General features: G+C 34.5%; 2 protein-coding genes across 8 annotated transcripts in view; one reads left to right on the top strand and one right to left on the bottom strand.

Moving 5' to 3' along the window:
* Positions 1–22,673, top strand: part of ODR4 (odr-4 GPCR localization factor homolog) — a 91,361-nt gene extending 68,688 nt beyond the window's left edge. For all 7 annotated transcript variants that reach the window (XR_004031700.1, XR_004031699.1, XR_004031698.1 and 4 more), the window contains 2 exons: positions 9,191–9,276; positions 22,597–22,673. The gene's annotated coding sequence lies outside the window, so the exon portion shown is untranslated. The remainder of the gene's footprint in view (positions 1–9,190; positions 9,277–22,596) is intronic.
* PDC (phosducin) lies at positions 1,303–4,628 on the bottom strand. The gene is made up of 2 exons (XM_030818740.1): positions 4,446–4,628; positions 1,303–2,245 (listed from the first exon to the last, which is right to left on the bottom strand). The coding sequence occupies exons 1-2, from the start codon at positions 4,500–4,502 to the stop codon at positions 1,718–1,720; spliced, it is 585 nt and encodes a 194-aa protein (XP_030674600.1). The 5' UTR covers positions 4,503–4,628; the 3' UTR covers positions 1,303–1,717.
* Positions 22,674–24,265: the final 1,592 nt, after the last annotated feature.

The raw sequence follows: 24,265 nt of genomic DNA, 5'->3' as shown, positions 1-24,265 counted from the left end.
TTGTGGTGTAGAAAATAGTCAACTATGACACATGTTTTTAAGAGGGAGAAAAAAAATAAGGAATGAGAATTGGCTGTTAAGTTTGACTCTAAGTACTTGGAACAAAGGCCTGATTGGAGTGAGATGAAAAAAAAATTAGAAGTGAGGAATAAAGATGGTGACTTTAGATACCTCTTTTGAGAGACACGATTGTAAAGGAAAGCAGAGAAGTGAGTGATAGCTGGAAAATTTAAATGGGCGTATTTTAAACAGTGGACAATTTAAAAATTCACATGTAAGCCAATATAAATAATACAACATAGAGAAGGAAGAAAGAGATGATGCAGAGAGGGGGGTCATAATTGCAGGAGAAATAATTACTACGTGGATAAAAAGAGTAGGATTCACAGCACAGTTTGATCTGTTGGCATTAGATAGAATGGACACTTCTTCCATCATGACATCAGCAGAAACAGAGTTTACTTTAGCTGTCCACTTTAGATCTGGTGATGGAAAGATGAAGTAGGTCTCATCTGATATCTTCTATTTTCTCAATGAAGTATGAGTAAGATGAAATGTTTGAAGTGGAGGAAAGTGATATAAAAGGCTTATGGAAAGGAGAGAAGCTATGACAATAGTCTTTTAGGAGAGTGAAAAGTAGACTTTGTGGCAAATGTCTGATTTCAACATTGAGCTGCCACAGGAAATTGTGCAAACCTGCTTTAAACAGATTTCTCACAGGGAGCCCCTTTTTGGGTACTTATCAAGTACCATATCTTTAATTGCAGGCCATAGTATGTCAGCACCATTATTTCTCTACTGTGATTCAGGCACCTAGGAATTTATTTTATCTTGCTCTTCATCTCATTGTTCTTTTAAAGACATTTTAAACAGATTTTATTTTTCACTTGAACGTTTTTGTGTTGGAGGAGAGACTTCCAAATGTTTTCAAGGGAAATAAAAGTAGAACTTACACTTCACTTCTCTGATTCTCTGTTTTACTATTTATAAAATGGGAGTAATAGTATCTATGTACAGATTTGTGGTTAAGAATTAGAGATGATATGTATAAAATACTGGCCCATAATAGGCAATCAACAAATGAATATTGTAATTTTATTACCATTAAATATTATTCTTCCACCCAGAGAATAAGAAGATCTTGCTTCCTTTTTTAAATACAATTTTAACTTGGCACAGTGTTTCTAAGTTTCTTATGCATTAATTTGGTTGGAATATAAGATATTTTACTGAATGATATTTTGTATTTTGGGCTTTATAATGTTTTTAGGGTCTTGGTAATGTAATGCTTGAGAAAGAATAGACTTCAAATAGAAAATTTATTTCCTCATGAGATTTTATTTTTATTACACAAAGAAAATTATAATGAATAATGTAATTTGAAAAGCCCAAATAATAATAACAGTGAGGAAGGAAAATGGAGTAAAAAAGACAAAACATAACTTGAAAGGGATTTTTGAAAATGTCATGATATTATCCACATCCTCTTTGTTTACTAATAATGTTGCTGAAGACCGCTCTGTTTTGTAGTCTAGCATTGTATCAATTTGAGTAACTAATACTAAGAAATGCTAATAATTCGATTGTTGCATCAATCATTTTTGTCAAATTAGCATAGCCATGCCCATACTCTGTGTTCACTAAAGCAATATAGATACTACCAAAACCATCATCCAATGCCTAAAGGATAAACATGAGATATTGACATAGTGAATCTTTATTCGATATTTTCTTCTTCTATTTTGGTATGCTCTAGGGCATGTACCTCTCTTTCAGGTAGTAACCCATATTCATTTAGGAATGACTCCACATCCCCAGCAAAAAATTCTTCAGCAAACTGTTCAGCAACACTAATAAAATTGCTTATGAGTTCCCCACCTTTATAGATGAGCAGTGTAGGAAGTACATCTAAGGAAAAGCGGTCCCCAGCACCTGTATTCGAAGCTTTTATTTTACAAAACTTAACTATAGGGTATTCTGCTGCAAGGCATGTTAAACTACTGTTTAGAGCATCACAACCCTTAATACCATCTTCATAAATGTGAACAACGATTGTGGTGATCTTCAGTTCCTTTTCAATTGTTTCTAGGAATTGCTCCCCAGTTTCCAGCTCATACACAAACCCATATCTAGGCCCAAAACTCAGCTTCTGGTGCATATCCTGCATACACTGTCTACGGTATTTACGAAGGCAGTTTTCATCCTCTTTCTCTTTATGGATTAGTTCATATTCTTGAATGCTCATCTGAGAATAAAGAAACGATATAAATTATTAAGTCAGAAGTTTTTTTCCTTAGATATACCAAGCCCATTCTCAACTGAAGGAGTTTACTTTTGCTCTTTTCTCTGCCTGGACCACCTACCTTTCACTCCTGATGTGCCTTTCTCTTTCACCTCATTGAAGCTTTTATTTAAATGTCACCTTCCTTGATTACTTTACCTAAAAAGGTCCCCATCTCACACTCTCCATTCTTTATGCTGGTTTATTTTCTTTATAGTGACAAACACTATTATATCTTATAACTTACTGATTTTTTTGAATATCCAAAAAATTCAAGTAAGACAGCTTTTCCTACTATTTGGAGTTCATCAGATCATCCAAGAGGTTAATTTTTGGATCAGCAGCATCAGCATCACTTGGGAACTTCTACGAAATGCAAATATTTGGGCACCACTGTAAGTTTACTGAATTAGAACCTATAAGAGTGAGGCTAAGTAATCCATATTTTAACAAGCCCTCCAGGTTATTGTTATTCACCAGTTTGGGCTGAAGTAAGAAAAGGCCCAAATTCCATTTTCTTTTTTTTTTTTTTTTTTTGAGACGGAGTCTCGCTCTGTTGCCCAGGTTGGAGTGCAGTGGCGCAATCTCGGCTCACTGCAAGCTCCGCCTCCCGGGTTCACGCCATTCTCCTGCCTCAGCCTCTCCGAGTAGCTGGGACTACAGGCGCCCGCCACCACGCCCGGCTAATTTTTTGTATTTTTAGTAGAGACGGGGTTTCACCGTGGTCTCGATCTCCTGACCTCGCGATCCGCCCGCCTCGGCCTCCCAAAGTGCTGGGATTACAACCAAATTCCATTTTCTAAGATAGCTACTTTTCATTGCAGTTGGAATAAAAAGTCACCTGCAGGGCCTTTCATAATAGCTACTCCATTATTAATGTATTTAACAGAATATTAAGCACCCATTCCCCCAACCAAAAAAGAAAAAAAGGTATAAAGGAACAATGGGACATAGTGTGATTAATAGATGTGGAGCAGCTCAGAACCATGGATTTTTAAAGTAGAGGAGAATTGAGAACAAGTGAAACTAATGTTTATGAAAAACATACCAGGTGTTGGGCACTTCACATAGATTATGTTATCTAATCCTTACAGATAACCTCTGAGGTAGGTACTATTAGTGTCATTTTACAGAAGACACTGAGATTTAAGTTAAGTAAAAGTTTATGATGCTTTCATTACTTCTTTCTTTTGTTTCTGTTTCTTATATTTGTTTCCCTAATGCCCTCTTTTCCTTATGATATTTTTTTCTGTTTTAAGATTACTGTCCCGGGGTGGGTATGGGAGCTCATGCCTGTAATCCCACCATTTTGGCAGGCCGAGGAAGGTGGATTGTTTGAGTCCAGGAGAACAGACTGGGCAACATAGTGAAACTCCATCTCTACAAAAAATGGTGGTGCATGCCTGTAGTCCCAGCTACTTGGGAGGCTGTGGCAGGAGAATCGCTTGAACCCAGGAGGTAGAGGTTGCAGTGAGACAAGATTGCGCCACTGCACTCCATCCGGGGTGACAGAATGAGACTCTGTCTCAAAATGATAAGAGTAATAATAATAATAATAATATTGTCTCAATTTAGTTTTAATCCTAAAAATTTCCAATGTTTCACATAATGTTTAAGTTGTTGCTATAGTTCTGTTAATTTAACAGATCAAACCACACAAATTTGACTTGAAGATGTATTTGAGCATTTATATGAAAACTTGTTTCATTCACATATTCAGGCATATGGATATGTAGGCATTCAGATACATTTCCAAAGTTTAACCTTAGCATAAAATTTTTAATAATGATTATGTGTTACATTTGTGTAGTATTTTACATGTTTCAAAATAGTTTTACATTTATTTTTTCTTTACACATTTTCAAAATAAGTGGAGCAGGTTTGTTACAATTCCCTAGATGGAATTCTCTGTATGTTGCTTTCTCATTTTGTGAAACTATCTCTAGGTCAGCTCATGTCTTTGTAACTAATTCTTTTCATAACTGTATCTGTTCTTAGTATACAATGCCACAATAGGCATTCACTTCATTTCCATTTTTTTTTTGCCAGGGTAAGCAATATTGTAATGAATATATTTTGTAATAGTCTAAAGTGATTCTCTAGATTGATTTAGATTAGAAAACACATTGTAAATTATTTATTGCTGATTTTTGTATTATCTTACCTTTCTGCTGACTCGTTCCTTTGAATCTTTGCCATTCCTACTCTGAGGAGAAGACATTTGCCTGAGAATCTCCTTCTTGCTAGGTGGAATTGAATCACTGTCTTGACTCTCTAATTTAAACTTTCTCCAATCATTTATTACTCCTTTGGGTCCTGGAATGAAATTAAAAATAAATTGTTTTCCTTTTTATTTTCAAAAGGACTATTGGCATAATTGGAATTTGTATAAGTATTGTCATGGAATAAACTTATTGTCTCCTGCATTAGAAACAAACATCTTGTTTGGACTAGAAATTTCTGACTGCCCTGCTCATAAAAATATGCTCCCACATTAATCTTGTTAAATGGGTTTTGGTAAAGGATCTTTCGGAAACATTTGCAATAATGAAAATATAAATTATGCACTTTGAACTACTGGCAAAAGGGTAGGGTTAATATATTTAAAAATTAGAGTCCAGGTAGGATACTAGAATTTTGGAAAAAATAGCACTTTTATTACCTAAGAAAAAAACTTCAGCAACAAACTAAAATTGGCATTACAGTATTAATAAAGGAAACTGGGAATGTTGAGGAAACAAAATAACAATAGTATATGAAAAACAACTGGTGAGCAGGGGGCCTGACCTCAACAAAACTAAAATGGCTTTAGGAAAATTATTACGAGACCATCCCATTCTTCTAAGATTCTAGGCATATTTTACAAACATAGAAAGAATAGGATTGGCAGATTTTCTTTTTTGAGATGGAGTCTTGCTCTGTTGCCCAGGCTGAAGTGTAGGGGCGTGATTTTGGCTCACTGCAACTTCCACCTCCAGGGTTCAAGTGATTCTCCTGCCTCAATCTCCCGAGTAGCTGGGACTACAGGCACATGCCACCACGCCCGGCTGATTTTTGTAGTTTTAGTAGAGATGGGATTTCACTATGTTGGCCAGGCTGGTCTTGAACTCCTGACCTCAAGTAATCTGCCCACCTCAGCCTCCCAAAGTGCTGGGATTACAAGTGTGAGCCACTGTGCCTGGCCAGATTGGCAGATTTAAGTAAAACTAATTAAATGAAGGATGATTTAACTGGAATTCTGATATTCGGTTGACCTGATGACTAACAGCATTATTCATTTAAGAAAGTCTTAAATTCTTTAAAACAAGGAATATTAAACTGACTAGCCTTCACTAAAGCTTAGCTGTATCCACACCTTTAATGTCCGTATTCTATATCATATTCTATATGTGGATGTATTCCTTCTTCTCCTCCATATTGCCTAATAATTTTTGTCTTATATATGATATATATTTAATATAAATTTGTTATGAATGTATTTATATTATATGCAGGAAATTAAAGCTTTTTGTTTTCACATACAGTGTTCATATCAATATTTTAGATATGTTTTATGCATATACAAAATATACATGTTTGTATGTTTGTTTAAAAAAGAGAATCCATTTTGTTCCTGTTTTCTACAAATGGTGGTGTTTTATCTGCATTTTTCCTTACCTTGTTTTTTCTGTTTCATACTATATCTTGGAGATTTTTTCAGTATACACACATGAAGAGGTTCTTCCTTATTTAGAAAATTGAGGCATGGTGTTCCATTGTGTAGATAGACATAATTGACTTAAACAGTTTCGTAGTGATCTACATTGTTGTTACCAGTTTTTTCTATGACATATGATGCTGAGTGAAGAATCTTGTGCATACATTTTTAAAACTCTGTGCAGGTATCGTTAGGGTTATATAAGTAAAATTCCCTAGTCAAAGGGCATATACGTTACTAATTTTGATATTGCTAGGTTGCCCTTACAGAGATTGTACCAATTTACACTGCTATCAGCAACGTATGAGGGTGCCAAAAATGTGTTATTGAACTTACTTGCTTTCACTATAGTTTTCTGTGTTACTTTTTTATGTTTCTTCTTTTCCCCATGAATAGTCTGTCCTATCTTTTGCTCATTGTTCTATTTAGTAATTGGTTTCTTTTCTTATCGATTTGTAGAAGCTCTTAATATATATTAGGAAACTGACACTGTCGACTGAGTTGCAAATGTTTTTCCCCAATTTGTTAAATGCTTTTTGACTTTTGTTCCTGGTGACCTTTATCAGACAGCAGATATTTCCTTCCTTTTTTTCCCTGTCTCCCACTTTCCCTCCATCCATCCTTCCTTCCTTTTTATAAATGAATTTACCAACCTTTTCTTCAATGGTCTTTTTGTTGTTGTTTTTGTTTTTGTCATAATTAGGAAGGTATTCCTCACATTGCTATTATAAAATAAATCTCCACACATTTTGGCTGGTACTCTTGTGAATTCTTTCAAATTTCTGGCTAAATTTAATGGCTCAATCCAAATTAAAAGAGAGAGGAAATTACCATTCAAATAAGATTCAATAAAGTTAAATGTGAATTTTTAAATTTAAGTCATGATATTTAAGTTTTAAGCTCTTAGGACTGGCATATAGATAGCCAAACATAATTTAACAGATTAAGAAAACAGACTCTGGATGAAATGAAGTGTTAGGTTTTCTGGAGGAATACTGAAATTTATTTATTCAAAAAAATAAAGGGAATATCTTATCATTCTCTTTATTTTATTAGATTAAAAAATGAAATTAAAGGCCATTTATTTACCTTTTGATCTAATCTTGTTTACAATGAAAGTTTGTACTGAGGGTGGGGTACAATCAGGAGAGAGGAAAGTGGCTTAATTATAGTGTAGGTAAGAGGTCTTGTGATAGTTGGGCAGCAAGAAATTGCCAATAATTGGTGTTTTTTTTTTTTTTACTCTTTGACATCTAAATAAAACTGTTAGGAATTACTTGATTTCAAAAATTAATTTGCTGACTCAAATATTTTTTAGATTAGTATAACAATTTATATAAAGATATTAAAGTACATACTGAATAGTGTCAATAAGAACATTAGATATTGCCATATTTAATTTTAATTCAATAATTATTTTTTCTTCTAGCTTTGCTTGCCTGTATGTGTGGCCTGTCCTTCAAAGTCTTCCTCCAAACTTTGGCTTTTGGCTTCTTCCATTTTAGGGACTGGATTTGATATAATCTGTAGGAGGAACAAAGAAATAATAATGACACAAGAATTCCAGGATGTACATACATGCATAGAGAGATAAATATACAGGTATATGCATATTTATAGTCTCCTGCTGCCAGATTCCATAAGTAGGATAAGGATAATCACTCAGTGATAAATTATTTAGAGTGTTTCTGTCCGCAATGTAAAAGGACATTAATTTAACATGTGTTATTAAAGATGTCTGGACTTAAGGATTTTATATAATTCATCATTTGTCTTTTCTTAACTCAAGCCTTCCAGTTAAGTCTATGTGGTTAGTGAATATTATTTATTACTGATTTTCCTAATTTCATAATATTATTTGAAATTTGAATATATGAGACTTAATATATGTTATTTATTTCATATAATAAAAATTAAATTAATAATCATATACTTGCTGTGAACACTATGTATCAGGCGTTGTTTAAATTATTTTATGTGTCAAAATTCATTTAATTCTCACATAGCCATATGTGGTAGGGACAATTGTTAATGACATGTTGTAACCGAGGAAGCTGAAGGGCAGGGAGTTTAAGTTACTTGCCCAAGATCATACGATAAGTGGTGGAGCAAAGACTTGAACCTACATTGTCTGACTTTGGAGCCAACTCTTAATCATTACACTATTATGGAAATTAACATTCTATAATAGAGTCATTTTTCTCAGTATGATTTGGCAAATCAAATCTTTGAATTGGCATTAAAGAATAATGGTCTAAGGAACACTATTCAATAGCATCTCTCCATACCATGGGACAAGTTTTCATGACAACAGTACCCACCAAGCAAACGAAAATAGCCAGTAGGTAAAAGCCTATAGTATTTTTTTTTTTTTTCAAGTTTTTTGAGAGAGGGTCTAGCTCCGTCTCTCAGGCTTCATTCAGTGCAATGGTGCTATTTTAGCTCACTGCAGGCTCAAACTCCTGGGCTCAAGTGATCTTACCATGTCAGTCTCCTGAGTAGTGGGGACTACAGGTGTGTGTTTGCGCCACCATGCCCTGCTAATTATTTTTTTTATTTTTTGGTATGTTGCCCAGGGTAGTGTTGAACTTCTGGCCTTAAGTGACCCTCCCATCTTGGCCTCTCAAAGTGCTGGGATTATAGGAGTGAGCCACCACACCCTGCCAGTTTATAGTATTTTTGACAGGCTAAAATAGAAAATCACTAAAAGCACTTGGATTTTTATTCATACGAAACTCCTTGGTGCCCTCATGTAGAAGCTATTTATTCTTTCATTCTATCTGGTTCACACTCAAATAAAATCTATTTCCTTTTTTAGCTTTGGACTATCTGGAAAACTCAATTATTATACATACTAACATATTCCCTCAGGGGCCCATATAGTTGTGATTTTCCTGAAGTTTTCAAGTCAGGGAGGATATACTAATAGTAGATAAACTATCTTATTTTTATACTTTATTCTTTCACTTTTTTTGCTTTGCCTCCTTTCGAAGTCAGTTTTAGGCACTATGTTGTACAGCTTATACTTTGAAACTCATCTTAGTTTTCTATTGATTGACACTTCAATTCTGCGTTTGGTTTGTGTGGTGCTTTCCCAAGGTGCAGGGTGGTAACACAGAACTCTTTCTTGATTTCTCTTTTGCCTTTACCTTTGGTCTCAACACTTGGACTGGTCCTGTAATTTTGTTTCTCTTTTTGCAATCCCTATCCAGAATCACTGGAGGTCAAATGTCTTTGCCAATTTGATTTTTTTCCACTTGAACAAGAAAAGACTGTCAATCAATTTCACAATGTTTAGGTAAGTATAAATGTAATAAAGAATATTACATTTGAACGGATTTAGTAATTAAAAAGCATAATGGAAAGTGGAAGGTAGAAACTGCTGGACAGAAAAGCCATCTTATTACTTAGTGTAATTATTTACAAATAAATTTTGCATCTCAAAAGACATGAAAATTTTTACTTCAAAAGAAAACTACAAAACAAAGAAATGGAAATTTATTTGATAATTTCAATAGCTTTTCAGTTCCCAGAAAAATAGAGACTCAATCCATTCTCTTTACTTTTTAAGACTGGATTGTTAATTTAGGGTAGCTACTATTCTCAGTAAATATACATAAGTTTAAGAAAATCCAAAAATAATTTTATTTCAGATGCTGAAGATATAGGGCAGAGCTTCCTTCTTGAATTGCTTGTTGTTTACCTAGTTGACAATCTACTGGGGAAAAGAAATTCCTTTTTTAGAAAAGGTTTTCACCAATTTCAAGGAATCCCTTAATGAAAAGATAATCCAGTTACTTAGGACAAAACTTATTTGTTGATTAGATTAATATATGTTGAGAATAGACTATATGCTAGGCATTTTCCTGGGCTCTGAATTACATGAAGAACAAAACCCTTCCAGTATGGTGCTCACTAATACTAAGACTTAAATCAACTGGGTTGCCTGTTTAAGTAAAGGACAGAGTCCGTCCTTATCTATGTCTCCATTTGAGTTAGAGTACAAGGATTGGCAAAAATTGCTACTGTTTACTGCCAGGGGAGCAATGAACAGATTGAAAGAAAAATATTAAGACATGAGTGTGTTTGTTTGCACTGCTTAAAGCACCTAGAGGAAGACATAAGTAGAATATTATGAGCTATTAATAGATTTCATCTACCTTCCTATTAATTCATCCTGTCACCAACTCACTCTGGGGTTTTCTGATTATCCCAAAATCTTATCTTTTTCAAAATGTACATTAGCATCATACAAGTAATTTTTTTTTGTCTTTTTTAGACAGAATCTCACTCTTTTGCCCAGGCTGGAGTGCAGTGGCATAATCTCCCCTCACTGCGACCTCTGCCTCCCAGGTTCAAGAATTCTTGTGTCTCAGCCGTCCAACTAGCTGGGATTATAGGCATGGGCCACCACACCTGGCTAATTTTTGTATTTTTAGTAGAGATGGGATTTCACCATGTTGTCCAGGCTGGTCTCGATCGCCTGACCACAAGTGAACCGCCTGCCTTGGCCTCCCAAAGTGCTGGGATTACAGGCAGAAGCCACCGTGCCCAGCTGGTACGAGTAATTTAATTGAAATATCTGCAAGGTGCTTTGATCTCGGCACATAGTAACTGCTCTATGATTCTGTTAGATAAAATAAAAATACATCTTTTACATATGTGTATGCAATGTATCAGTCATTTAAAAAATATAAACATTTGATTTACAATGCTGTTATTTCATGGTTAAAAGATTTCATGTCTACTTTAGGCCAAAACATTTAAAATGACAATAGGATTATTACTGGGCTTTGGGTAAGCACATCTTTGTGTGATTGGAAATTGGTAATAAATTAAGGCAAGAAGACAGAAGGTAAAAATCTTGTCTTCACCAAGATTTACTTTGGTTCAAAAGAATTATTTTCCACATCACATAATTATGAAAATCTGTGATTTTGTACTTTTTTATTTTAAATAGTTATAATACTGTTTCAATGAAAACCTGTGTTAAGTAAAAATTGTATATGGATCCTTTGACAGAATAATGTGCATTTAAAATAATTTTATCACCCTCTTCAAAAGTAATAGTAAAAACTAATATTGGTGAGAGATACAGCTTAAAATAGAATTTTACCAAGTTAGGGTTTTATTTTCCTCTTAATTTAGGATTTTAATAATTCTAAATAGTACCTTATGTAGCATAACACTTCTCAAACCTTGTCTTCAAAATTCTAACACCTCCCAACTATGGTTTAGTAATTACCAAGAAATAAAATGATTCAAATATAAATGGTCCTGCATGTTGTTCCTGTTTCATATATGATAGCGATGATCTAGAATACAAAGGAAGTGAGTAAAATTTTTAAGCATTAGTTTTAAGACTTTTTTAAAAAAACAAATCTACCCCTAAACATTTCATTATCATCATTATCATTGGTCACATGACAATTGTTAGTCACTTCAAACGTGTTTAATCAGAATATCTAGTTTTAAATCAACTTGTATATTCACAGTATTGCTTAAGAAGAGCTTAGCTTTCAAGACTAGCTATTGTAGTTTATTGGTAGATTTTCAAATAGTTGGGATTATCTAATCACTGTATGATATAGACTGACTTCTCTCCTGGCATCCACAACTTATAGCATTTATTTTTACGTGTTTTGCTCCACTATTGTAAATTCTTTGAGGATGAAGGCAATTTTTTACTTGTCGTTGTACCTCTTATAATCGTTTCATACATTGTAAATACTTCATAAATGACAGTGGCAAATTTTAAAGAACTACTATGTGCGGGGTACTCTAGATACTATTTTTAATCCACACAAAACTATTATCCTTGTTTTTCAAAGGTGAATTGTAGACTCTGAGAGATTCAGTGACTTGTCAGAGCTCAAGAGGTAGTATAGAGCCAGGTTTCAAATCTCTGACTCTCAAATCTCCAAAATTTCTATTTTTTCCATTACGCCATTCCACTTCAATAAAATGCTTAATGAATGAATTTGTTAACCAAAGAAGCCAACCTAATTTTTTTGTATATGATTAAAACTAAGATGAGGAAATGGAAAGCAATAAATCACCATGTCGCTAAATTCCTTGAGACAGTACTTATTTGAATGATCTATTTTCACTTTGGATTAAACCTCATTAGTTTATACTGAATGTAGTAGAAGAGTCTATTTCTTTCTTTTTTTTCTTTTTTGTTTTTTTTTTTTTTTTTTTTTTTTTTGAGACAGAGTCTCTCTCTGTAGCCCAGGCTGGAGTACAGTGGTGCGATCTCACTCACTGCTAGTTCCGCCTCCCAGGTCCCTGTTCAAGCAATTCTCCTGCCTCAGCCTCCCAAGTAGCTGAGATTACAGGCACACGCCACTATGCCCAGCTAATTTTTGTATTTTTAGTAGACATGGGGTTTCACCATGTTGGCCAGGCTGGTCTTGAACTCCTGACCTTGTGATCCACCCACCTCAGCCTCCCAAAGTGGCTGGGATTACAGTCGTGAGCCACCGCACCTGGCCTATTTCATGTTAATGGAATTAATTTTAACTGACTAATAACGACTCTGGAAGGTCAGTATAAAAGACCTGCTGTTGGTTTTTGACAATCATGAATTGACTGAGAACTTATCATCAGTCCTGCGTCTCTAGGTCATTTGTAAAAGCAAGTGTAATATGCAGTATGCATCAATTATACATAAAAATAAAGCTAGGAAATGTTCTTTATAGAACTACTCTTACATGTGGCCAAATTATGGAAACATTACAGTGTGAGCTTTGTGTAGAGATTTATATTGTAAAGTGAGATATTTCACTCATGGATTCATATCAACCAATAAAAAAATCCTGTATTCCAAACAATAGTATTTGATTTTTAAAATGTATTTGAAGTTACAATTCTACAGATTCAGGGATTTTTAAGATCAATTTCTAAAATAAGTCTATTTGTTTCTTAAGCTTCTTATGATCTAGCCCAAGTTTTGTATAACATCTCAGTGTGTGGCTTATGTTTGAAAACTAACACTTCATTCTCTCAAACTTTCTGCCACTCTTCTATTTGTCAGAAGTCATAAATAAACACAGTTGCTAGGTACCTTTGTCTGCTTGGGCTGCTATAATGAAATATAGACTGTGTGGCTTAAAAAACAGAAGTTAATTTTCTCATAGTTCCAGAGGCTAAAAGTTTCAGATCAAGATCTAGTAAGGCTGGTTTCTGGTGCTGGCCTTCTTCCTGGCTTGCAGATGGCTGCCTTCTCACTGTGTCCTCATATGACAGAGAGTGGGTTAGCTCCCCGGTGTCTTTTCTTGTAATTCTATGGGATCAGAGCCATACCCTTTGACCTCATTTAACTTTAATTTCTTCTACAAAGCCCCTATTTCCAAATACTGTCATATTGGGGGTTAGGGGCTCAATGTATGAATTTTGAGGGAATATAATTCAGTTCATAGCTCCTGGTGAGGGAATATAATTCAGTTCATAGCTCCTGGTTCTGACTTTTGCAAAGAATGACTTTATGCTGATGCTATCCACTATTTCTGTATCTCCATAGCCAGCCTTTTCTTTAATTTCTAAGGCTTTGAGCCTCTGGATTTTTCAGGCTTCCCCATCTACCCTTTAAAATTGCAGTTAGGGAAATGAGGCATACCTAAAATTAACTCTTTCATTTTTTTTGACTATTCACTGGTTCTTTCCATGCCTGTGAACCCCCAATCCTAGGATGCCACAGAAGAGCCCACAAAAATATAGGCCAGTATTCCCCTGCATGTTAGGTAATACAAATGCCAGTTATTTATTTGGCCAGTTTCTGACTTGTTTTGATGTTAAGGAAAATATTAGTATTCTATACTAACTGCAGTAAAATTAAGGGTATTGCTCTAAAAAAGTAAATCAGAAAAGTGGTACACAGACTTAGTATACAGCATATATACTCACTTTAGTCCAGGTCATATCAAGTAACTAGTAGAACATCTAAAAAATATATCATATGCAATGTTTTCCACATAGAGAAAAAACATTTTTAGCATTTCAATAACTGTTATTATCCCTAGCAAACTAAAAGGTTGATGCTCAGTAGAAATAATAGATTTTATTTAGAAGGGCTGAGGTTCAGGTAAATGTATCCTCATTCCTTTTTTCTTTTTGCAAATTATGATGAAAGGTTTTCACAGTCTTATTCTCCTACTGGTTTCCCCAAGTACAAAGTAAAGAAATTAAACAGCCAAACATTAAATTATCTATTTACCTATAGCATACCTGACATCTTTCCATGGATGTACAAAACGCAGAAAACAGAGAGCATTGAAGTAGCTCCAATGTAAAATTTTCAGAGTGCGATTGTTTTTTGTTTTGTTAAATTTAAAATAAACAATTTTTTTCTTTCATTTACATGAAAGCATATATTCATATTCCCTTTTGGAAATACATAGAATAAGAAACTGTTTCAGAGAAGGAGCTGCACTAAAAAAGCATTATAATGACCTAACATGATTAAACATGGGATAGAAATAACAGACTGGAAATCAAGTACAGAAGTGAAATGCCTCTTTAACTCAACTGAAGTGAAATTAAGTAAGTTATCTATCTTGAAGGCACTGCCTGGCACATACTATGCTTTGAGATGGCCAAAACTAAGAAAAACTGCTAGGTGGACAAAATTGACAGACATTCTGCTTCATTCTATTGCTAGAAATCTACATTCGGTATCTTGATCTGTGCCCCACGGAATGTCACACTGTGTTCTAGTCACCCTTGCAGGGCTTTATGTCCTACTTTTCTCTACTTCTAACCATACATCTCCTTAGGTCTCTGCTTTCCTGTTTTCTAAGGTGACTGTGAGCTAATCTGATCAACTAAGCCAAGCTAATATGCTCACCAATACAGATACATTAATATGAAGTGTTTTAACCCCTTCCAAGAATATCTTCCCCAATGTCATATTGGACTCTATAGAAAGCAGTTCTGCCTTTCCTTTCTTATTAAAATAAATTATCAGTGGTGAGAATTTCGTATCAGATAGGTTTGACAACACCATGTCAGATCACGAAAGTATTACTGGGCTTGTGGAGACTTTCAGTGTCTCCACAAGAGACACAGAGGGGATTTTATGCCTCATAACAATTAATTTCTTGAATTAATTGGAAGTGGAAAATGGGAATGATTATTTAATTTGAATGTAGCATACCTGTTTTCCAATGAATTGTCTTCCCTACCCATGATTTTGGAGATCATAAGTGATTTTCTGTTTGATTTTCCTTTTTGCATTTATGTTGTAATGCTTTATATATCTTTTCTGAATTTCAGTTCTCTAATGGAGTAAGACAAAACTTAGGATTTTTGTTGCTACCTTCAATTATGTTAGTTGTTAATTTTGGGATAGATCAACTTTTATACTTTGTGGTATCATAATAAGAGTTTTCTTTAAATTAAATTTTGAGATGCATGAGTGGAATACAGGACACACGGTCCTCAAAATGGCTGTAACAAATTAGAAAATTGTTGGCAGTCAGCAAATGTTTGTTTTCTTTCTTTTAAATATAAAACATTCATCTTGATGCTGTTGAAAATTTTCCTTACTTTATGCCTGACTTCCCCACGCTCCCAGTATCTAGATAAAGTTCATAAGAACTTTGATAGAAAAACTATGATAGAAATTTTGATATAAGACACTATAGAACCGATATAATATTTTCTGTTTCTACCCTACTCAAATAGTTTTGCTTTTTCAACAAATGGTACTGGGCAGGGGAGTTGTAGCGAGCCTTTTAAACAATTAGTATGTCAGGAATGCATAGCAAGTATCAATTTCCTATCTGTTATCCTGTATCATCGGTAAAAAAAAATTTACTCTGGAAATATGAGCTTTAAAAGTCGTAACTGAATTGTTGTACCTAGTGAAAAGACATCCACCTATCCAAGTTTGCTGTTATGACATACAGATATTCTTTTACTTGTTCTGGAGAAAATAGAATTTTAGAAATTCATAACAGCCATCTTTTTAAAAGTATCTCTTTATCTTGTAAATATACATATTCCTGTACATACTGTTTGAATTCCATTGCAGACACTATTATGAATGGTTCATACGTATTTTGATAATGACATATAATATCAAATCCACTTCTAAACATAGTATTTGGGCAGAAATTGTCATGATGAATTAGATGATCTCTAAAGTTTTTTCAAGCTTTAATATTAGGTGATTCTAAGTAGCACGTACAATGGACAGTATGTGTGTGTATATATATATATATATATATTTAAAATGGATTCTATAGTTAGAAGCTATTTTTGCAGTTAATAAAAATACTCCATTGCAAATCAATTACTGCACTCGTTTTCATGATGCAAACTGTAAGGTTTATTAGTAATAATAATAACCTCCATGGAAACAAAATAGAAAAAAAAAAAACAATCCTAAGAAAATTTTCACCGAATTTAAGAAATATCAACGAACTCTCAGTGTTCTTTTAAAAACATTATTTCTGTTTCATTAAATTTCTAAAGTAACCTTTCAAAACAAACATTATTTCTACTTTAAAAATTAAAAACCACCAACAAACCACCGCCACAACAACATACTACTAAGGAAAAGCCTCAAAACATGCCTTAGCGCTGGATGAATATAGCGGTCCTCACTTACCTGAGGTTTTTCTTTCTGTGATTTCAGTTACCCTTGGTCAACCTTGGTCCAAAAATATTAAATGAAAAATTCCAGAAATAAACAATTTGCAAGTTTTAGATTTGCAGTGTACTGAGTAGTTTGATGAAATCTCACACTATCCTGCTCTGTCTGGCCTGGGACATGAAACATCTCTTTGTCTACCATATCCACAACATATGCATTACTGTCTTGGTTATCAGATTGACTATTGCAGTGCTTGTGTTCAAGTAACCCTTATTTACTTAATAAGGTCCCAACGTGCAAGTGTTGTGATGCTAGCATATTATTATAAAGGTTCTATTTTATTATTAGTGATTATTGTTAACCTCTGACTGTGTCTAATTTATAAATTAAACTTTATCACAGGTATGTATGTTTAGGAAAAAAGCGTAGTATACACAAGGTTCAGTTCTATCTGTGGTTTTAGGCATCCAGTGGGGGTCCTGGAACATATACCCCTTGGATGAGGGGCAACTACCGCACTCCTTGTCCAACTTGGGAGCCAGATCTTCAAACATAAAGTGCAAGGACTCATCATTTATTCCCTTCAGTTCTCCCTTCACTCAAAGGAAATTTAAAATTGCAAAATGAGTTCTCCAGTCATGGTCTTATTTTAACAGTCTAGAATATCAGGCTCAAAATTGCGTGTTTACTCTGAATCCGTATTAGTGAAGATGACTGGTGGAAATCACTGAAAGAGAGAAGGATATGCTGTATTTAATTGTCTTTATAGTAGATAATTCAAAACTTTATGTACTTTGAACTATTTTAAATTAACACAATAATATATAAATAGTGAATCACCATTCTTTCCCCTAAGATAAAATTTTTAAAATTATATTATCAAAAGGACTACTTGTGGACTCACAGTTTGGATCTCTGTGCCTGGTGTCCTTGTTCAGTGGGTGAGAATCCCTGTCTACTGAACTCCTCTTGAACTTCAATAGGTTTAAGCTCAGATTTAAAATCCCCAGATATTGATGACCCTTGCAGAAATAGCTCTGAACAAGTAATAGGATTGACAGAATTAGCAAGGCCAGTTCATTAATAATAAGGCAAAACCAAACAAAGAATAGTCAGTTTATATTTTACAGAACACATTGAATGGATGAGAGACAGAGGTCATTATGAGTACTATTTATCACAATGGCATGAGTTGCATTCATTAGTCCCATAATCATCTATTGAGCACCTACTTTGTGTGAAACAAGCAGTAGCTAGGCACTAGGGTACAAAGACAAATAAACCCTATTTCCTATATCGTGGGGCTTGCAGTCCAGTGGGGGAGACAGGTAAGTAAAAAGATAATCACAATGAAGTGCTATGATTACTACAACCTTGGGAGGAATAAGAGAGATACTATGATTTTTATCTTCTCTTACTACAGGCTTTTAATACAATTTTTTCAGATGGGCTGTCTTTACAGATCTACTTGCTTTCTGGATTCTAGTTTTATTGGCATTTTCTCCTTTTCACTTCTCTTTATTGTTTCTGGTTTTTACCATTAAAAATTCCTTTCCTGCTGTTTTTAATGGAGTTTTGAGATGTAGGGAAAGTAGATGCATGTGTTTAATCTTCCATCTTTTCCTAACATCTTTCATTCTCACAGCCAAATTCTCATCTAACTTTGCCAAAGTAGGAGATTTAATTTACTCTAAGCTTAAAACTAGAAATTTTTAATTAGCAAGAGGACAAATTTTTAATATTAATGGCAATTAAAATGAATACATTTAGATTTTTAAATTATAAGGTTTAGTCATATGTAGCTTCACCCAGAAACTTTAAGTGGATCTTAATGCAATTTAAACAGTAATAGTGTCTAAATAAATTTTAATAGTTATGTTTTATTATACTAAATTAATTTGTCATTTATTTACTCTTTGTTAGTAAGAGGGAAACCTGTCACATTTCAGAACTTTGCTTATATATTTTTTATTGTAGAATTTGATTTGAAGAATATAGAGAAGAGTACATAAAATTTACAATATTTAAGAGTCACAACCATAAATATTTTCAGAGATTCTTCCAGAAATCAAAGTATTTTCTAAATTAACTTTCATTTTCATCCTTAAATCAAATTTTTACCTCCCGTTTAGCGGTTTCATGTTCCAGTTTGTGTGCTATACATATACTTTTCAACAAAGTTTCTCAGGGCAATTCACTTTCAGTTTTTATGAACTGAGTGTTTTCTCTCTAGCTAAAGAATCTAGAATGTAGTCAGGTGCAATACAAATGTAACTTAAAAGATGCCTTCTGATGGCAAATGTGAAGAAATTTAATATTTCAGTTTGATGATAAATGTCATAGTGGTTTTAACATTCAAAAAATATGTTTTAAGTTACTGTCAAATATAGCTTGGTACTCATATGTTCAAATATGTAACATAGGCACAAGTATAGAGACTTACGGTAAAAAAAAAAAAAATTACTATAGCAATTCCTATCCTACCCCCACCTTCCCAACACAGATATTTCCATAATTTGCTTTTTATTTTGTGCTATCTCTGGCACTTGTTTACTGGAGGGATTCGGGGTTGTTATGGACATCACACACTTGCCTACAATTTGGACAAGCATATTTGATCTAATTGCTTCAATTATGAATTGAGTAATTTTTGTAGATCATGAAAACTTGTCAAGAGTCAAAGCCCAAAAGGTCATTATTTCACACATATGATTCTTCATTGATGTAAAAACATTTAAAAGTATTAGAATTGTATGTTGATATAGTGTTTAGATTTTTATATATGATTTTACATCCAATTTTAAGAATACTAAATACTTTACAAAGCACAAACGTTATAAACCAGCTGAAAATATCTTAGAAAACAGGAATAAAAATATTAATAATTAGGACACTTCCTGAGTGCTCATCATGCCAGGTCAGGTACTAATTGTTTACTTCACGTAATCTTTACAACAATCCCCTGAGGTAGGTCAAGTATAATTTTATAGATGAGGAGACAGGCTTGGATAAGTTTTATAACTTACCTAACTGATGCATTTATTCCCCAATATTTGTGGAATGCCTACTGTGTGAAAGCACTCTTCTGTGGACAAGGTACTTCTATATACAGCAGCAAGAAAACAGTTTTTATGTTTCAAATGTTGACATTATGTCCATGCAGACCCCAGCATTTGAATTCAGGTATGACTTAATTCCATGGTCCACACTATTAACCAGTAAAGTCTCCTGTTTAGGGCAGATTAAATTACCTGCTCTAAAAAGATGAAATTACAGAATTTTCTTTAAATCCTAAACAGCCTTCAGTGGAGATTCTTCTGGTTCCAAGGCTGTCATACGTATCTACTTGCTCTTTTTTTTTTTTCTTTTTGAGCATGAGAAAGTTAATTGTAAGGACAGAATTGAAAGAAAAGCATGAATTCCTTAGGAGTTCAAGGACAGCTATACACTCTAGTCCTAGGAGAATGGAATGTCAGCTCAGAATCTTGGAGGATACAATGCTGGTGTAAACACCTTAGCAGCTGGGAGGGGTCTGTTGATCTTCCCAGTAGGGCTCAAACACCAAGATTGGGGCTTTCCATCCCACTAACTGCATGCACTGACTGCTCCCAACCCTGCTCCTCCCGCCGTGGCTGATCTTCTGTCACTAGTAATACTCTTCCTAAGGCCTTCCATATCACCTTTACTTTACAGCCTGTGCTTCCTCAATATATATTTTCTTATTTGTTCTGTTTTCCATAACCCCCCTCATGGCCTTGACTCTACTCAAGACACCTACGTATAGAAATTTTTTAAGCCTCCCAGCTATTGATAACAGCTTGGCTATTTCCATGTTTCCAAATGAGTATTCTGGAAGAATCTGATTTGTTTAGCCAAAACCATTTTTCTTCATTATGCCATTGGCATAATTTGGCCAAGGTCACACCCTTGGTCTAATCAGCTTTAGCCAGACAGCAAGGTTATGTGATATACATAGGGCTACCCTTTCAGTAGGGGCTGGGGAACTTTTAGTAATAAAAGGTATAAGTGAAGCAGCACTGTGGCAGACATGGTTTTTACTAAAAATAAACCTTTCCTTACTTTGAACTTGAAAACATGTCCCTCAGTCTTCAAATAGCAGAATTAAATTTAGAGCTGGAAGGGCATGTTTGGAAACAAGACCATACTGCTGAAAAGACTTACCAGAATGAGACAGTGCTGTAATTTCTTCTGTTTAGGATTTTATTTCCCTTTTCCAATATGTGTTCTACTCTTTCTTGTCTGAATTTTATTCTTCTTGATTGAGAAGAGGAAAGCAAGGTAAAAATTCCAGTTTCTCTTTCTCTTTGCAATTTATTACTCATGTAAAGAGGAGACATATCTTCTTTCATTGTCTTCTTACTGTATGCATAATTTTAAATCTTTTTAAACATATTTTTGAAACCTATTTTACTTTGGATTATAGTATTCTTAATATTATTTTATCATATTTGATTGCATACCCTTTTTTCTACCTTTTTATAGTATCTTTAACAAATCATCTGGGCATTCACTGAGATGTTACACCATCAGCCACTTTATCTTCCTCCTTTCCTAAAAATATGTGGAGATAGTTATTGTCAGAATTTTATTATCACCTGATGTTATTTCTTTTAGAGAGTCTTTGACAAAAGAATATATAGCTTTTTTTTTTTTTAAGAGAAGGGGTCTCATTATGTTACCCAGGCTGGCCTTGAACTGCTAGGGTCAAGTAACTGCTGCCTCAGCCTCCCAAGTGGCTGGGATTACAGGCACCTGCCTTCTGTAATGCTTATTGCCTCCTATATATCTGTAGCACTTATTCTTCTATAGTCAGCCTTCCTTTTCTTTTCTTTTGTAGCTTAAGTCCCTTAGTTGTTTCCTTTTGAAGCTTTACAACACATCCTTGTTACTGGCTGGTTATTTTTTTTGCTGGACAGAATTAACTCTGGAGTAGCAATTTAATGTTTTATCCTCCATCTTTTGAAAAATATTGTCGAAAGATGGAGGATAAAACATTATCCTCCATCATCAAGAAATTTTTATTTGTACTGAAGGAAGCTTCCATGATAGTCCATTTGGTATCACTAGATATAAAGGAATACCTGAGGCTGAGTAATTTATAAAGAAAAGAGGTTTATTTGGCTCATGGTTCTGCAAACTGTACAAGAAGCATGGCATCAGTAACTGCTTCTGGTGAGGCCTCAGGAAGCTGTTATTAATGGCAGAAGGCAAAGGGGAGCTTGTGTGTCACATGGTGAAAGTGGGGCAAGAGAGACAGGAGGGAGGTCCCAGACTTTTTAACAACCAGATCTCATGTGAACTCCTTACTGCTGGGAGGGCACCAAGACATTCAGGAGGGATCTGCTCCCATAACCCAAACACCTCCCAGTAGGGCCCCACCCCCAACTTTGGGGATCACATTTCTTTCTTTTTCCTTTCTTTTCTTTTCTTTTCTTTTCTTTTCTTTTCTTTTCTTTCTTTCTTTCTTTCTTTCTTTCTTTCTTTCTTTCTTTCTTTCTTCTTCTTTCTTTCTTTCTTTCTTTTTCTCTCTCTCTCTCTTTCTTTCTCTCTCTCTCTCTCTCTCTCTCTTTCTTTCTTTCTTTTTTATTTTGACACGCTCTTGCTCTGTCATCCAGGGTGGAGTGCAGTGGTGCAATCCCAGCTCACTGCAAACTCTGCCTCCCAGATTCAAGCAATTCTCTGCCTAAGCATCCCGAGTAGCTGGGATTACAGGCCTGCACCACCATGCCTGGCTAATTTTTGCATTTTTAGTAGAGATGAGGTTTCACCTTTTTGACCAGGCTGTTCTCGAACTCCTGACCTCAAGTAATCTTCCCACCTTGGCCTCCCAAAGTGCTGAGATTATAGGCACGAGCCACTGCACCTGGCCCACATATTCTTTTTAAAAAATCTGAGCATATTTCAATTTTACTCCACATATTTTGCTATCTTCACAGGGAAGGCATCCCAAATGCAACAGAATAATATGCTTTTCACATTCCATTATGCATATTTTTGCAGAAAATGAATGTTATTCTCAGAAGAGAACTCAAAAAGGATTTCTATGAAGTCTCTGGCAGAAAACCAAGAAATTCACAAATGCAAGTGGTATTTTTATTTTCTTCTTTTAAAGACCATGATGTAACATGAGAAAACAAAATACCAGAAGTGAAAGGCTGGCACCACTAAAGATGTTCAATAATGAGATTTCATTTTTCTTTTATAGGCTTTCAGGGCATGGAAGCCAGATCAAAAAAGGTGTTTTTCTGGAGACTTGCCAATCAAAGCAATGAAGATTTAAAGTGGAATAAAAGGTAAATGGAAAAAATCACAGTAAGATATAAAAAGATGATTCATTGAAAGACATCAGAAACCAAGCCAGAAGAAGAGCAGTGGTAAAGATTCACAGGAATTAAGAAAGTTTGAAATAATTGGGAAGTGGTTTTAAATAATGATATGAATGATTCAAAACTCAGGGAAAAATGATAATAAAAGAATAAAACAGGCCGGGCATGGTTGCTCACGCCTGTAATACCAGCACTTTGGGAGGCTGAGGCGGGCGGATCACGAGGTCAGGAGATCAAGACCATCCTGGTTAACACGGTGAAAACCCGTCTCTACTAAAACCAAAGAAATTAGCCGGGTGCGGTGGCGGGCGCCTGTAGTCCCAGCTACTCGGGAAGCTGAAGCGGGAGAATCGCCTGAACCCGGGAGGTTGCAGTGAGCTGAGATTACGCCACTGCAGTCCAGCCTGGGTGACAGAGCAAGACTCCATCTCAAAAAAAAAGGGGTTGATTTTGCCAAATTTACCTTTTAATTTGTATGAGTTGAAACATCTAATTTGAGGTATAGAAAACTTAGCGAAATTTTCTATGACGTGTATGGCACCAGATATTTAAAATCTCATAAATATTATTTTGACTGGTATGCAGCACATCACATGACCATAAAATTGTCTAAGGAAATAATCAATGCTCCATTGCTTAACTATTGCTTAATTTGTTTCACTTACATTTTCTACTTTTTTTTTTTTAAGAGATAAAGAGATAGAGACAGGACATTATCTTAAGTGAAACAAGCCGGGTACAGAAAGACAAATATTACATATTCTTACCCATAAATGGGAACTAAAAAACTTTATCTCATGGAGGTAGAGAATGGAATGCTAGTTCACAGAGGCTGGGAAGGGGTAGGATATGAAGAGAAATTGGTTAATGAGTTCAAAACTAGAGTTAGACAGAAGGAATAAGTTTTAATAGCACTGTAGGTTGACTACTGTTAATAATGATAGATTGTCTAGAAGAGATGTGAAATGTTCCCAACAGAAAGAAATGATAAATATTCAAGTAGATGCATATCCTAAATACCGTGATTTGATCATTAAACATTGTATGCATGTATTAAAATGTCACATTACCTCATAAATATGTATAATTATTCTATATCAATAAAAAATAGAAAAACCCAACTGTTAGAGCTAACAAATATATTTAATGGTATTGCAGGATAAAAATCAACATACAAAAATAAGTTGTGTCTCTATACACTAACAGTGAACTATGTAAAAGGGAATTAGAGAAAACAATCTCATTTACAATTGCATCAAAAGGAATAAAATACTTAATAACTAAATAGATAAAAGACTCAGATCCTGAAAACTACAAGACATTGCTGAAAATAAAATGTAAAG

The sequence above is a fragment of the Nomascus leucogenys genome, chromosome 9 (assembly GCF_006542625.1).
Source record: "Nomascus leucogenys isolate Asia chromosome 9, Asia_NLE_v1, whole genome shotgun sequence".
Classification (NCBI taxonomy): Eukaryota; Metazoa; Chordata; class Mammalia; order Primates; family Hylobatidae; genus Nomascus; species Nomascus leucogenys.
This window is presented reverse-complemented; position numbering and strand designations above follow the sequence as displayed.

What these genes read in the sequence shown, in the direction of transcription:
- PDC (XM_030818740.1), bottom strand. Translation starts at nt 4,502, where the DNA reads ATGTCTTCTCCTCAGAGTAGGAATGGCAAAGATTCAAAGGAACGAGTC. An exon ending in AGGAACGAGTCAGCAGAAAG is followed by an intron (nt 2,246 to 4,445) that starts GTAAGATAATAC and finishes CTTTATTCTCAG; the next exon opens with ATGAGCATTCAAGAATATGA.